This window comes from Rissa tridactyla, chromosome 2 (assembly GCF_028500815.1).
Source record: "Rissa tridactyla isolate bRisTri1 chromosome 2, bRisTri1.patW.cur.20221130, whole genome shotgun sequence".
Taxonomy (NCBI): Eukaryota; Metazoa; Chordata; class Aves; order Charadriiformes; family Laridae; genus Rissa; species Rissa tridactyla.
Genome location: NC_071467.1, coordinates 57,015,228 through 57,030,525, shown reverse-complemented (window position 1 = coordinate 57,030,525; position 15,298 = coordinate 57,015,228). Strand labels below are relative to the sequence as shown.

Below are 15,298 nucleotides of genomic sequence, written 5' to 3'. Positions count from 1 at the left end.
GCCATATGTTCCCTGCAGTCCACAAAAAATCAATTTCAGGAATTTATTTTCAGAAAAATTAGTCTCCCACTCTGAATCCAGAAGCTTAACATACCAGTCAGCCATTCAGGCCCCTGTGGAAGAGACAATGTTAACAACTCTAAGAAATCACATCTGTGAACAGATATAGGGGCTACACATTGTGCTAGAAAGCAGATAATGTTACATGCTCTGCAGTCCTAAAAAGTAAGTAAGTAAGCAAGGCATCAAATCCCAAAGAGATCTTTGTAGTGGGTCTACAGGCTCTACGTCAGCAGGTGAGAAGAATAAAGTTAAAGACAGTACACATGAGAAATACGAGCTATGCATCAAAAAATATTTCCTTTGTGTGTCTTTTGAGAAGTGTTGCACATCTGAAACTCTTCAGGAGTTAGGAAGGTTACTGCAAGTAACAGACACAGCGTCACCTCAGAATGAAAGGTGGTGTTAAAGAGGCATACCCCACCCTCCACTTATGCAGTTACCATGATATTGTGATTAAGCCAGTTCAAAGCATATATATTTCACAGAAAAGCTGGAATAATTTCAGCCTTTTCCCAATGTTTTCAGTATGGACTTCTTGCATTCCAGTAGGGAAAGTTACAAAAGAAAGCTTTCTTCACGTAAAATAGTCTTTGTGACCTGGCCAAGCAGAAAAGCGTGGGACTAGTAAAGGGAATGATGCGCTTTGAACAGCTGCTATATACGTGCTGCTTTCCTGCTAGCCCATCTTCTTCTGCTGCTTAATCCTGAGTCATAACGCTCAATTCCATATGCAGCCGAGGACTGCCCACCTACTGCAAAGAAGCCGTGCACCGCTTGGTGTAAGGAGGTATAAAACTAATTCTCACCATGCTGTTTGAAAGAGTGTTCCTCTACTCCACTCCCAGGTCAATCGAATTTCGGGATACAAGAGAGTCTCTTTTGTACCATTCTATCAGTGGCTCAATCACAATTACTGGGCATAAGGATGCAAAAGCGTGTTTATGGCCTGACAAGGAGATCTAGAGGAGCATGAGCTATGGATAAGATACCACCCCCAAAACGTCAGTACTAGCCATGCAATATCAGGATATGATTGTATTTATGTTTGCAAAAATCTCCCATTAAACTGTCTTTTAACATTGGCTCAATTCTCCCTGTTATTGTATATATGCTTACTGTGCTCGTTTAATGTGATTCCCCCATTTCTGACAAGTTATCTGCTGTGGTCTCCTTTCAGGTTCCGCCTGGTACCATTTTTGACCGAGCTGAGGGCAGTAATGGACTGGGTTTGGACTGATACCACTCTCAGTCTTTCCAGCTGGATCTGTGTTGAAGATATCTATGCTCATATATTCATCCTGAAGTGTTGGCGAGAGTCAGAAAAAGTAAGGAAGCCCCGTATGAGTGATCCAGGCCTCCTCTCTCCCCTGCAGAAATGAAGAGAAATAATCACGAGTCCCTAAATAATTGGGAAATCCACCATAAAGACAGTTTGTTAGAAGATACACCTGGTGTTTATGTTCAGAAATATTCAGGCTATTGGGTACTTTATGTTAGTTGGCAGTCAGCGCAAGTGAAATTTCAAATGGCTTCTCTTTTGGGCCTAGCTGATGTTTCCACCATTAACATGAACTCCGCAAGCATGCGCCTGCTAGCTTAATTGCGTGCCTGAGTTTCAAGGCCGGGGATGAAAGTCCTGCTATTCACACAGGCTCACTTTGTCCATAACAACTACGTGAGTAACCCGCAGTAGCAGGGAAACTCAAGCTGCAGAGAAAGGTCAGTAGAAGGAAGAGGTCGTGCCTCCACCGTGTAGGTCCCAGGGACACCTGGTTCATGTAACTGTAGAGGGAACTCAACTGGCGCCTTTATCTCAGGAGAGTCTCCACACATCCAGAATTGAACTGCAGGCCAGATAAACCCACCATTTGTCTGACTGAAATTTCAGTCTCCTTAAATCATTTAAGCTTCAGTTCAAATTAAACTTGCAAATTCTGGATTCCTTATAACCGCTATAAAGATTGCAACCATATGCTTGCTTATTTTGCCAATTTGAAAAAGAAATTAAGCATTCTTTTAAGAGTGACCCAACCAGTCAGAGACTGTACATCTGCAATGAAATGGCTGTATTTTTAAGTGTTACTGACGTATTTCTACTTTTATTATAGTCCTGTCTCTTACTGGCAATTATTTTCCAAGTATGTCACTTACATTAACTCAGAGCTGAAGTGCACACAAATCTTGTATATAGGCTTTTTCTATATGACTGCCATTTCTGCCATGAATGGAGTGTCATCAGAGGCTTCAGGAGTCAGAGAAATAATAATCCAGTTCTACTTTGACTGTCCATCTCACCGCATTTTTTTTTTACACTACAACTGGATCACTCTTCATTATATACAGCATAGATCTGACGTGGGAAGATTTCCACATCCAAGCTAGCGTGTGTGTGGGAATGCCATGCACCAAAATGACTACCCATGACTCTGAGTGTTGTTCAAGGTACTTTGATTCTCTCTGTCTCTCTCTCTCACATTGAGTGGTATGCGTAAGTACTGTGACTACTAGAGGCTCTCTGAGCTGTTCTGTAACATCATGAAAAGTGCCTGAACTAATGTCATACGGACAAATAATATACCCCTGGTGATCTTGATATGATATTTTAATGAAAACAGTATTCTGTAGTGCAAGACAAATGACTTGATACACTGCTTTTGAAAAGTGACTAATTTGTTTTAAATATAGCATTGTATTACAAATTTAATATTCTCCTAGGGCTTTATGGCTTCATGTTGTAAAGCAAGAACAATTTCCTGAAAGCCAGATTCCTGGCGTGTGTTTGAGGTGCAGTGCAATACAATGCATCTTTATTTTGCACATGCAGTATGCAGTGCATGAAAGATAGGATCCTAAAACACTGTGCGGAGTTAAATCCTATAAAAGAATACACCAAAGTAAATGACATTGATGGTAAGGTATTTTACAGGATGGCGAAGCTGTTAAAGTATTCAATCATGAGGCCAATAACAGAGGGCAGGAATTACAGAGAAGGCAGAACACACATGCCGTGTGATCTGCTTTGAAAACAGAAGGATAAAAGCAAAGTCACTTTTGGCCTCAGAAGCTGAGAAAGGGAAGGACGTTAACATCAGCAGTGTCAAGACTTTAGGGACAGCAACAAAACTTCAATCATTATTTAAATGCAGTTTGTGTGGGATTCACTAGAAACAGATTGGATCAAGCCTGTGAACAACTCTTAGACATACTGTAGGTGAGGTGTGAAATGAATGTGGAGGTAGTGCAATATCAGACAATCCTACTGATTGTGCATGTCAGTTGCTGGCAAGCAAATTTCTTTCCCTGCCCCACCCCGAAATGCAGTTTGCAGCATTTCAAGCTCTGTGAGAGGAATTCTGCCATAAGGAGCTTTATGATAAAACTTTTTGGAAGGACAAATACAAAAACATGGGTCACTCAGAGTTTTTTGAACAAATTGTTGTATCACTGTTGCTGCCGTTATTTTACATTTGGTTCCTCTGATTCATGCTTGGCACTCATTCAGACAAAAAATTTCAATTATCCTACCCAATTCCTCCCTTCTTTATGGGTGTGAAGAATCAAACCCACAGAGGTTTACAATATTCTTCACGGGAGATGCACACTTGACATGGGTTCATTTGGCACTTTTCTCTGTTGTCACCAGAAATTCAGCGTCTGTGCAGGTTTGGCTAAAAATCTCAAAATAACTGGCCCGACAATGGGTAGCAAATTGTCGCAGAAGATGGGAAGCCTGAAGATCATTATATATTCACCCATCAAATCATACCAAGTGTACCTCTGACAGAAGAGACATTACCATGTTGCTGTTTGCTTTTGCAGAGATATCCCCAACCAAGAGGCCAGAAGAAAAAGAAAGTTGTGAAGTATGGAATGGGTGGCATGATTATCGTCTTGCTGATTTGTATTGTCTGGTTCCCACTGCTCTTCATGTCTTTAATCAAATCTGTTGCAGGCATCACCAACAAGCCTCTAGATGTATCAATCACAATAACTCTAGGAGGTTATCAGGTAAAAAGGAAGAAAGACTAAAAGCAAACTCGGTTTTTGTACTGTATTTCCTTGTGCTATTTCTTATTCCTTTCATTGAATTGAACTCTCCTGCCTCCCACAAATGATCCCTTTTGAGTTTAAAAACATGTTAGTTTATCACTGATGTAAAATATTATCTTCGTTTGCAAGTTAAAACCAGAACCTACTGGCAGTGGAATCTGAATAAATTATCCTACATCGGGTACACTCAGATAACTGCCTGTAGGTCCACATGGTAAATATAAGATAATTGGAGGGAGCTTGCTTCTCAGTGGAATAAGATCATAACCTTCTCCTGTTGAATTGAGTGCCGTAGTTGTCTTGGACTGTGATGCACAGGATGCTGTAGTGTGTATGTAGCAGCTGATGTGAAGTAAATGTGACAAGTGTGTGTTCTTTTGTTTCCCAGCCTATTTTTACAATGAGTGCTCAACAGAGTCAGCTCAAGGATTTGAATCAGACTGGTTTCAATGCGTTTCTGGGAAGCTATAGGGGTAACACTGTAAGTGAAATGTAGAATACCTCATTACTTAAAAATGTGTGCATGTTTCCATGGAGGCCTTTTGTAAGTTTTGTTTGTGCAGTTGTAAGTGGTCAGCAGCACTGCCATCATTTGGAAGATGTTTCCATAAAGAGGGTTTGCATGAGGAAAGGTTCGGATGGTTCATTTGTTAGGACAGGGCTGGGTTATGGTGAGACAAGTTACCATTAATACAGACATCTTTGCACAAAATCACGGAAGACAGAAACCCTAGTTGTCCCATTGCCTGAATAAAAACCTCCCCTCTAAATTTCACAAACCTTCAGGAGACATGATGCTGTTGGTGTACTGCCAAAACAAACGTGCTGTGGGGACACAAGAGTGTCGGCGCTTTTAAGCTCCGTGCTCCTTCCTATAGCACGCACAGCTTTCACCTCCCGGTGAGGAGATGTGGTGCCATCAAAAGAAAGCGTGCATGGCCTAGAAAAGTTGTGCCATTAAAATGTCAAAATATAAACATTTAAACATAGTCTCACTATTTAATGTCGCAACATGCACCAAGTTTCTCAGGAAAAAGGCTAGTAATTAGTAGAAGCTGTTGCATTACTAAAGTAACTGAAGTTTGATCAGATATAACTTTAAAAGAAGTGCTTGCTTCTAGCTCATTCAAGAAGTAACATTTTTTGGTATTAGATCCTACCAGATAGCCCATGTATTGTAGCACTAATATTGTAATCTTGATCCACTTTGGAAGTTACTAGTTTCAAGTTGCCTTATCCTTTGCAGACATCTTTCTCTGCAGAAAGAAGCTTAACAAAAGACGGAGTAAAATTTTCACTTAAGTTTAAATAGACTTTACAGAGTTTACCTGATGAACTTTCAGACTCATTTTAGCCCACGTGGCCGTCATTTTTCAAACAGCAGGGCCAGTTTTGTTTTGCCTTCTTAGCTCGGCTATACTTTGGTTATTTCCCTTCCAATCTAAAGACCCAGTTGGTACCGGAGGAAAAACAATCAGTGCAAACCACCGCGCTTACAACTAAACACACATTTACAATTCTGCCTAACTGGGAAATGTGGCTCTATGTCTTGTGAATATCACCACGCTGAAATTTTCTTCTCCTCTTCTGCACCTACAGGCTGCTTTGCAGTTTCTAGAGGGCTATGGAAAAGAAGATATAACTCTAGCAGATCTAGAGGGAAATTCAAACTCTCTATGGACCATCAGCCCTCCCAGTAGAGAGAAAATGATACAGGGACTGCTGGATTTTTCAGCTGAGTTCACTGTAGTTCTTTCATGGAGCATTCAAAGGTAATTAATATGGCTTTTATGAGGTTGATGGATCATTTGCCAAGCGTTCGCTCAACAGAACAGTTCCGTGCTGCATTTTTGGTTTAGTTTTTCAGCAAATTCCGTTGTACTGCAGAGAGAGACAGGGAGAGAGACAGAGAGAAGTGACCTTGGTTACCCAGGAAAACAATTTTTGCCTGCAGTTCTCAAAAAATAAAGAGAGAAGTGGAACCATTTCCAAGTACATTATTTAAAAAGGCAGGGTGGAGTTTTCAATGAGACTTAAGGGGAATTGGGAAAAGTGAGAAAATTTTAGCCAGTTTTAGGTGGAGATGTTCAAATAAACTGCCCCAAGCAACAACCTTGTTAGCATTTATGGGAACTGAATACTTAGGCCTAGTTAAGGCCTAAAAACTATGAGGAAATACAAACAGAAGTGCGTGGTCCTCTTAATTAAATGGGTCTGTAACTGACACCAAGTATTTTTTTTAAATACACGCATACTCAGAGAGTTTGTTATGCAAATAGCGTAACAATGGCACGGATCCATTTTGACAAGACCTTTGCCTGTTTACTTGTGGTTTCTTTGGCCTCGGTGAACTATTACTTTACAGTGAAGTTTTTGCAAGAGACAGCCTAGAATATAAAGTAGTTGCAGGCTAGAGCACACCCAGTCACTGAGGTGGTTTGTTGGGTGCTGTCTGCCAGCTGGGATCCCTGTAGACTGCTGGATTAATTTGGAGTTAAGTCATTGCTCCATGGAAATTAAGTACCTTCGCAGCCCCAGTATCTACCTGTTTTGTTGGAAGTGGACGCTGGATTGTTACAGCAATCCTCAGCAAAAGACTGTGCACAGGAAGCAGGTCAGCTGAATCACTGTGGGAGCTCTGAACGTGTTGGGTCAGTCCTTCCACACTCAAAAATAGGCTTGTAATGAATCTGCACCCTTGATTCAACTTTATTTGACCCCCCTTATTTTCCTGGAAGCATACAGTATTAGCTAGTGAATTACATCACTCCATCATTTCTGAACCTTATATTAATTTTTAATACTGCTTCTCAGTTTGCCCATATGCTTGGATAACTACAGACATTCATACACTAGTTAAAAGAGACCTTTTTCACTCTCAAATTATATCCTGTGGATTACAGCGGGAACATGAATGATTGAAAGCGGTAAAGGCTTACCACAGTGACCTTCTACTTTTTCTCCGAAAAGGGTCTTTCATCTGGGCCAGGAGACCACAAGCAGCTGTAAGATGGCCCTTTTGTGTCACTCGGGCAGCATACACACTTTCTGCCTTTGCACATCATGTGCCGGGGAGGTTTCTCCGCAGCCTTCAGGAGCCCAAGAGCTGCCTTACCCAGCTGCTGCATCCCGACTGCAGGGCACAGCACAAGGCGTGATGCGAAAGCTGATCCAGCCCCAGCTGTGTTCTGCAGCTGGCCTGAAGACTCAGGAGGAGGCATGGGGGTCCTGGCAGCCTGTTAGCCACACGTTTCTGCTGGGCTGAGGTGGGGTTTGGGGAGCTGTAGCTGACTGTAGCATCTTTAGCTGCCTGGGCACAGAATGTGTGGTAATGCAGACCATCCCATTGCCTGAAGTCAGAGCAGGCACGCTCCATTTCCCATTCTGATTTGACTGATGTAATGAGCAAAAGTATATTAATCTGTCATCATTGTCCTGTAATACATACAAAGGCATAGTCAGTTAGAAAAATACACCTTTAAGGCTGCTACATATCCTCTGTGGGAAAACACACCATCTCAGGTACAGGTGGCATGATGCTTGCTTTAGCAAAGGGTGGGATAGCCAGGGTCAGTGCAGTTAGACAACTAGCTCTAGCGTTCAGCAAACAAGCGTTTAGGTTATGCTCTCACTGTAGGTTGACAATGTGTCTTCCCTTTTACTTACAACAGAAATCTCACCCTTGGTGCCAAAGCCGAAATAGCATCAGATAAACTTACTTTTGTCCTACCAGAGAACACCAGAAGAGATATTGCTACAATGATGTCTGGACAGCAACTGGAAAAGGTGTAAGTTATTTTCTTCGCCTATTTATATGAAAACCTCCCTTTTAAACCTTATTTCCTAAGGTGGTCAGGCTTGTGCAACTGTGGCATTTGTCTGCCCATCTATCCCCCTCTAATAACTTTGGAGCCTTGTTCACAGAAGCCAACAGCATTGAAGTCACATAATAGTAACATTAAAGGTAAAAGCTTATTTCCTATGATAAATGTGGGCTGAGAAGACCATGAACACTGGAACACCACCAACAAGGATGGTGAAACTATTAGTTACTTTTCTTTGATTTATTGGATAAGCACCAGTTCATTACAGTATAGCCACAGTTAAACTCTCCTTTGGGTTACTTCAGTTCAACTTGATCTGAGGATGTTGTATTGATGATTTTTTTGTTGTAAATAATCATCCAGACTGTCTTTCTCATTGTTATTCTTGAATAGTATTAGATTGCCAAGGAAGTGTTAAGTCACTGCGGTCAAAGGGTAACATCTGCAGTCATTTCTGACATCAGATCTTTTCCTGTAATGGAAATTCGCAAGGCAGAAAAAACATGCTCTTCATATGAATATCAAAGATTATTCTATGGATAGAGCCTTATAGCATTAACAGCAGTGGTACCTCCTCTCAGATTTGAAAGGAGTCTGGCTCTTCCTCTTCCGCCTGCTCACTGGGGATTACTTTACAGCAGTAGCCTCTAAATACTGCTAAGCCAACATGTCATCCCTGAAAGCCACCTGATCTGATTTGTCGCCGCAAGAGTTGAAAAGTTAAAGCTGAGGCCGACTGGGATAGTGAACACTCTGAGAGGTTCATATCTGTTAGTAGGTGGAAATGAGATCTGTCTTCTCTGTGCACAGCTCTTTTTCTGCACCCACGCACACTTGTACATCCAAACAGACTGCTGTTGCACATCTGATCATTCCATTTAAAAATTATTTCATGCCTCTTTTACTTTTCTGCTGTGTGAGGATACAGGAATATTTCCTAAGGTGATGTAGTGCCAAGGAGGGTAGATATTGCTCTTTTGTGGGAAGAGGCAATTCATTTGTAATTCTCTCCTTGCAGGAAGCAAGCAGTAATATAGAAGACATACCTGCCCTTGCTTGTGTTGCAATAATATTATTGATTTAAGCTTTTTTTACTTTGTCATAAATGAAAATGGCAGCTAGTAGCCATTTGACTGCTTCAGCAGGGAGCTTTCTGCCTCCACCTCTGCTGGGACAACTTAGCTGCTGAGCTCTTACCCATCTTTTGGGCCTCCTGGGAGTGATCAGGAGGGATTTTAAATGGGCCACCTCTGTTCTTCCTCAGCCTGGTGCATGCAATGTGGCAAAGCGTCACAGGACTTCCCTGAGAGCTCCCCTTCCTTAGAATTTTTCAGTCATTTTAGGAAAACGTTAGGGTAGTATCTCTCCTTTTAATGAAACATATCTCTCTCTGGATGCTGGTAATTAAGTCCCACTTAAGGTGATTTAATTTTGAGTCCAATGGAAGAACTTTTACAAACATCTTTCTTTTTAAGTTTGAAATCCTCCTACAAACTGTGAAAATATTTCCCAATGAAAGATTCTGGCAAAAATTCTCACTCTTTTCAGGTGTTATTATCGAAACATCTTGCAATGCTGAAGCAGTAACTGTTCTCACCGCATATTTTTCTGGGTACATATTTTTCTAGCTTGTTTACTGCTGGTGATGTGTTGCCTTTCTTTGTGCTGCTGCTTATATAGCTGACTATAAAAGCAGCTTTGTTAAAAAGGGGAACAAAATACAAAGTCTACATTCCTTGCAAACACACATGCCCCAGGTGTGTGGGATTCATGGCGCGTGAATGGCGACATTATGGATGGAGCTCCCTGCTGAAGTACTGACAGAACATAGTTAATAAATCCAGCTAACTTTCAGATGTGACATCTGAACACTATAAAATCATAGCTTAAGCCAAGAATTACTGGGAACTGTGTATAGCCCTGTTAGGTATTTCTGAATTATTTTAGAGGTATAAAAATATGAAATATTTGCTTTCTCATTTTTTCCAGAACATTAGAGACAGTGTACCCGTACTACATCAAGGCTCCTAGTGATTCCCTGGCAAAACCCATAAAGCAGCTATTGACAGGTACGTGTCCAGACCACGGTGAACAGCGTATGGTTGAAAGAAGTGCAACACAGCGCTCACGCTTGCACCTTCACAGAGCTGTTATGGGGCACCTCAGGCTGAAATGCGCTTACAGTGGTTTCTGCCTGGTGCCTGCAAGCTTGAGGAGAGGTGAGGTAATACAGCGTAAGGCAGAAAATGCATCTGGATGTATTTTAGCTTTGTATTTAACAGTAAGGACTCTAAAGATGAAATCCAGCTCCTTTCCTTCAAGTCTGATTTCAGGAACTGCTTTCCTTTGTTTTCTGGGGAAGTGATGACAAGTTTCACTTCTCCACATCTCCCTGCTGCCTTACCAGAAACAGTCAGTAATGCTGCACGTCTGCAAATGTAGCTCCTCAGCTTAAATAAGGACACCAAGTGGTTCTTTTTTTAGCTATTCCTTCCTTATTGGCTACAAGGAATCCAGTTTAGATAAATCATTGAATTCCAGAACGCTGTTACCCAACAAGAATGCATACGGGCACTCACAGACACAGGGAATACATGCACACATGCGCACATATGTGCATGTGAAAAACCTGTTGGGTTGGAAGAGTAGGAACAAGTCTTTATCTAAGAGTACTTTGCTCAACAGAGGTTAAATTTGTTGCTCAGGTGCAGTAGTAGTACTGTATAAGACATTACCGTTCAAGGTTCAGTGAGCATGATTAGATTAATTGAGAAAAATAGTTCTTGAGGTTGAACCTAGCTCTATGAGTAGCAATAAGTTATGAGTGCTTCTCTGTCATTAGTCAGGTTCTCTTGTAAAGAACTCTTAATTTGGGATTCTTCAAAAGGGCTTTAATGTATACACTGCTAATTTACGTCCCCCAGAAATCAGGAGGGCCAGAGTTCATCTCCCGTCTGTGTGATCAGTATGCATAATAGGATAGTACGCTTTTCTTGATATAAGAGAATAACATCGTTTATACCAAGACATAAGTGATTTACAGTGATAGTTTCACTTTGACATATGGAAGCTGACCACTATCCCTCCAGGTTAAATGTAGGTTTTTAGGCCTGAAATGCAGACATGCTGACCGTCGGTGATACTTTGGCCTGAAAATATTAAAATGATTTGACAGTTGTACAGAAGAGAATGTAGGTGATATGAAACATTTTATTTATTTAATGCACATTCAGATGAGATTTGCAGAAGGAAAACCACAGAAGTCTAGATATTATACTTCTGTACAGAAATAATGTAAAATGGGTTTTAGGAGAATTATAATGAACCATTACTCGATCATTTTATCATGCACATGTTTGAAGTATCTGACTCAAAACAGTTTGACTTTTGCAATTCTTGGTATATATATTAACACTTCTTTTTTTCAATAGACTGCAGATGGGAAAACATTACAGTTTCCCTGGTCAAAAATGTGTCTGAAGAGGGAGTTCGTGAGTGGTGGGTTTTGAATCAGCTTGGAAAAAGATACAAAACGTCTGAAGAGAGTCTTGAGCTCTTCATATTCAGTGATAAAGTCAGTCCACCAAGCCTCGGATTCTTGGCTGGTTATGGGTAAGAAGGAATCTTTACATAAAATTAAAATAATGTGGATAAGATAGAAGTAGGCGTGACTTTATTTGCTGTTTGGGAGGGTTCATTTCTTTTTTTGTTGTTGTAGTGTTTGAACATTACAGCATTTTGAAAAGGGGTTTTGTGAGATTTTCAAATTCATGTCTATTAATGATATCTATATTCATATTTGTAACGAATGGCATTAACTTTGATACCTGCTCTCCAGTGGGCAAGAAGGCAGAAGCACACTTCACACCAATTTCCTATTCAAGTAAAATCATTTAAGCGATGTTAGTTTAGCTACAGATCAAGTTCTGCCCAAACTGCCCAGTTTTGGCAACCTTCCCAATCTCATAGCCAGGACTCTGGGTGTGAAACACTTATGAAATACATTTCCGTAGACAGAGGAAGGCAGGAGACTGTGCCTTCCTGGGAGATATGCCCTTTTGGCATGATTTTGGAGAACTCCTCATAGAAGGATTATCGGGGAGGACAGGCAAACGTTAGTATGTCACCAGTTATATGTACTTCAATAAAAAATATTAGATATGAAACCTGACAGATCATTTGCCTTTAGCAGCCAGCAATTGCCAGGTTTCCCACTGTGACTTCCAAGCTGTAGCAGACAGGCCATGAGACCGTCAGCGAGAGGGCTTAAACCCTTTAAGTCAGCAGCCTCAGCTGTTTATGTTTCCAGATTTCTGTGGTGTTTGAAGAGGGTTTATTTTCCTTCATCCTGCAGCACAGCAGAAACAAGATCCTAATTAGAAATTAATGTTAACTCAGCTGACAGATTACACTTAGCCCTGTAGATGAGCTCCCTTACACTTGGCCGACCCTTTCTGGAGGTGTGATTTGAACTCTTTCCTTTCTTTCTTTCCAGCATCATGGGACTATATGCCTCGGTTGTCCTGGTGATAGGGAAATTTGTCCGTGAATTTTTCAGTGGGATCTCTCACTCCATCATGTTTGAGGAGCTGCCCAATGTGGACCGAATCTTGAAGTTGTGTACTGACATTTTCTTAGTGCGAGAGACTGGAGAACTGGAACTAGAAGAAGACCTGTATGCCAAACTAATATTCCTGTATCGCTCACCAGAGACTATGATCAAGTGGACTAGGGAAAAAACTAATTGATATCTCTGGTGTCACACTGCGAATCAAGTTGATTTCATCTGAATTTTAAAGGAAAAAAAAAAAAAAGCACAATATTCTCTTAAGAGCTAAGCCTTTTATAGTTAGGTAGCAATGTTTTTCACTGAAGGAGTCCTGGAAGCTACGGCCTTAGGAATCCATGCTGCCTTTCAAATTAAGGATCAACAGTGAAGAAGGTTGGATGATTTGTTGTTTTTAATGTGCCACTCCTCTACAGTCTGGGGACTGCTTTGTAATTTAACCAACAAAAAGTTTGCATCTTTGTCTGGCTGATTTAGTTTGCCAGACGATCATTACAACTTCAAGAGCAAAGAAAGGAGTGAACCCACAGATGACTCCAGTGTACCTTCCTAACCCTTTCTGGAGCCATACCGATTGGATTGTGCAATATGCTGTTGTACATCACTGACTTTCAAGCTACAGTAATGGGACGCTGACTAGCCTTCAGGACACCCGAGACCCAGGGCCGCAGTGGGAACTGAAGACATTCTAGCCATACCCATTTGTAGAAAAGCAGAGGTTTTGATGTACAAAGGACACTGTGGACAAGCCTCTGTCAGCAAAAAGAAAACAAGTAACAATCTCTTTAAATGCCTTATTTTATTTGTACAGTCACAGAAGACATTTCCACCAAACATCAATGACTTTTCTCAGGAAAAAAAAAAAAGCAACTGAAACTTGACACTTCGTCAAGGTTAACTGATGGCTAGAATAATTATGGTGAATTATTGGGATGTTCTGCTGGGCAATTCTCTTCAAAGTTACTGCTTTCCATTAGATGAGAAAAGAAAGCGAATTCAATGACCTAAGGAGCTACTTCATTTCTTATAACCCTTTCAAGACTGAATAGTGTGTGCTTCTCTCTGCTCCCCATGACATGCTTTTTCCCATTTCGATGATTTAAGGCAACTGTTGTTTTGCTGTTAGCCGATATTCTTCTTCCAGTGTTTCAGGTATATGAAAATGTTTACATATTCCAAGTCACATTTTTACATCCGAGACGGGTTTTTTTTAAGTTCCCAAATATAGACATACCTATGAGCTTGAAAAATGGCCTTTTTCTTAAATTACTATTATTAGTGACACAAGCGGCTCATTAGAGAACATTGTAGCATGAAAATTTACAATTGCAATGTAGGTTTCGTTCCATGTTAAAGAAATTATTGAGAAAAAAAAATCATTGAGTGGGTAGGGTATGTTAAAAGGGTATGCTGTGTAGTTTTGATTCAGTAATGACTTAAAATAAAGCACATGTTGCAAAGTCATTTTAGAAGTATTTTTTCCTCTGCCTTTTTACATGAAATGGGAAAAGTTTGACATTCTTCTAACTCTGTGACAAATAAATCTCTTTCTTGTAGTTAGCTGCTATTTATTATATGAATGATTAGTTAATCACCAGAAAGAAACTAATACAACATAATTTGCTGGCACATTTTACTGCAGAACTTCATAAAACAGCACAACTAAATGAAGTTGCAACATACTCTGCTGAGTGCTTCCATGACAAATGCTGTCACATCCATTCTATACTGTGAAAACTAACATTTTGAGCACCACGAAGTGCACAAAGTAAAAATTGCTTCATCGTATTGTAACAATAAAATCCTTTGGTGACTGGAACTCACTGGAAGACAACCTGATTTCCTCCAAAGCATAATGGAAAGGTGGCTGCTCATACAGCCAGGCAGCATTCCCCGGTGGAGAGTTTCGCTCCATTTCTTCCATAGGACCTGTGAATGAAAATCAAAATGCATAGGGCAGCCCTAACGTAGGACCAACAGGGATGCTCAAATGTCCTTTGTGGTTAGATGGATCCTCACCTGGGCGTTCAGTGATTTTAAGGAGAGCAACACTGGAAGAAGTGTGAAGGGTGTAATGTGTTTCTAAAGGTACCAGCCAGCAGAATCATGCTGGCCACAGTTGGTCCTGGCTGCCTTCCTGGTTCCTTCTCTTTAACAGGCACTTCCTTTTTGGTGAGGAAAATCTATCCGCAGAATGAGCTGTACAGTTATTTGGGCTTTGCAGAAATGTGCTGCTCTTTCTTTCATGGATTGATCAAACTTTGAAAATAAAAGGATTCTTCTGTTGTTTTTTTTTATTTATTTTTTTAAAACAACATATAGGCAAATTGGTGACACGGACTGGATAGCTGACTACAACAGGTGAGAAGTGTACTGCTGATGACCATCCTTTGAGCCCAACCGTCCAGATAAAGTCAAACTGTCAGCCAGTTTCTAGGGGCTTTCTTTAGGGAATCAGTATAGGGGCCAGTACCATCTAATGTCTATTAACAACCTGGAGGACACGACAGAGTGCACTTTCAGCAAGTTTGTGGCCCACACCAAATCTGGGTCTGGGGAGGTTTGTGATAACATAAGTGTGTCGACTGGCCTCCTGGGGCATGGGGTGGGCGGTTGTTACAGGGAGGACAGGAATGCCTTTCAAAGCAGACCTCAAGATGCTGGAGAAATGAGCTGCCAGGTACTTCTGAAGTTCAACAAATGCAAAGTCCTGCATCTGAGGCGGACTAACCCCATGCAGTAATTCAGACTGGGTGAGTGGGTAGGGAACAGTTTTACAATAAAAGGAGCCAGG

At 40.9% G+C, this 15,298-nt stretch overlaps 1 protein-coding gene across 7 annotated transcripts in view; it reads left to right on the top strand.

Moving 5' to 3' along the window:
- PIEZO2 (piezo type mechanosensitive ion channel component 2) overlaps positions 1 to 14,793 on the top strand; it is a 320,464-nt gene extending 305,671 nt beyond the window's left edge. For all 7 annotated transcript variants that reach the window (XM_054192479.1, XM_054192473.1, XM_054192475.1 and 4 more), the window contains 8 exons: positions 1,241 to 1,388; positions 3,883 to 4,071; positions 4,502 to 4,594; positions 5,713 to 5,885; positions 7,785 to 7,901; positions 9,927 to 10,006; positions 11,369 to 11,549; positions 12,433 to 14,793. In XM_054192479.1, the coding sequence (XP_054048454.1) occupies positions 1,241 to 1,388; positions 3,883 to 4,071; positions 4,502 to 4,594; positions 5,713 to 5,885; positions 7,785 to 7,901; positions 9,927 to 10,006; positions 11,369 to 11,549; positions 12,433 to 12,685 (1,234 nt within the window). In that variant the 3' untranslated portion in view covers positions 12,686 to 14,793. The remainder of the gene's footprint in view (positions 1 to 1,240; positions 1,389 to 3,882; positions 4,072 to 4,501; positions 4,595 to 5,712; positions 5,886 to 7,784; positions 7,902 to 9,926; positions 10,007 to 11,368; positions 11,550 to 12,432) is intronic.
- Positions 14,794 to 15,298: the final 505 nt, after the last annotated feature.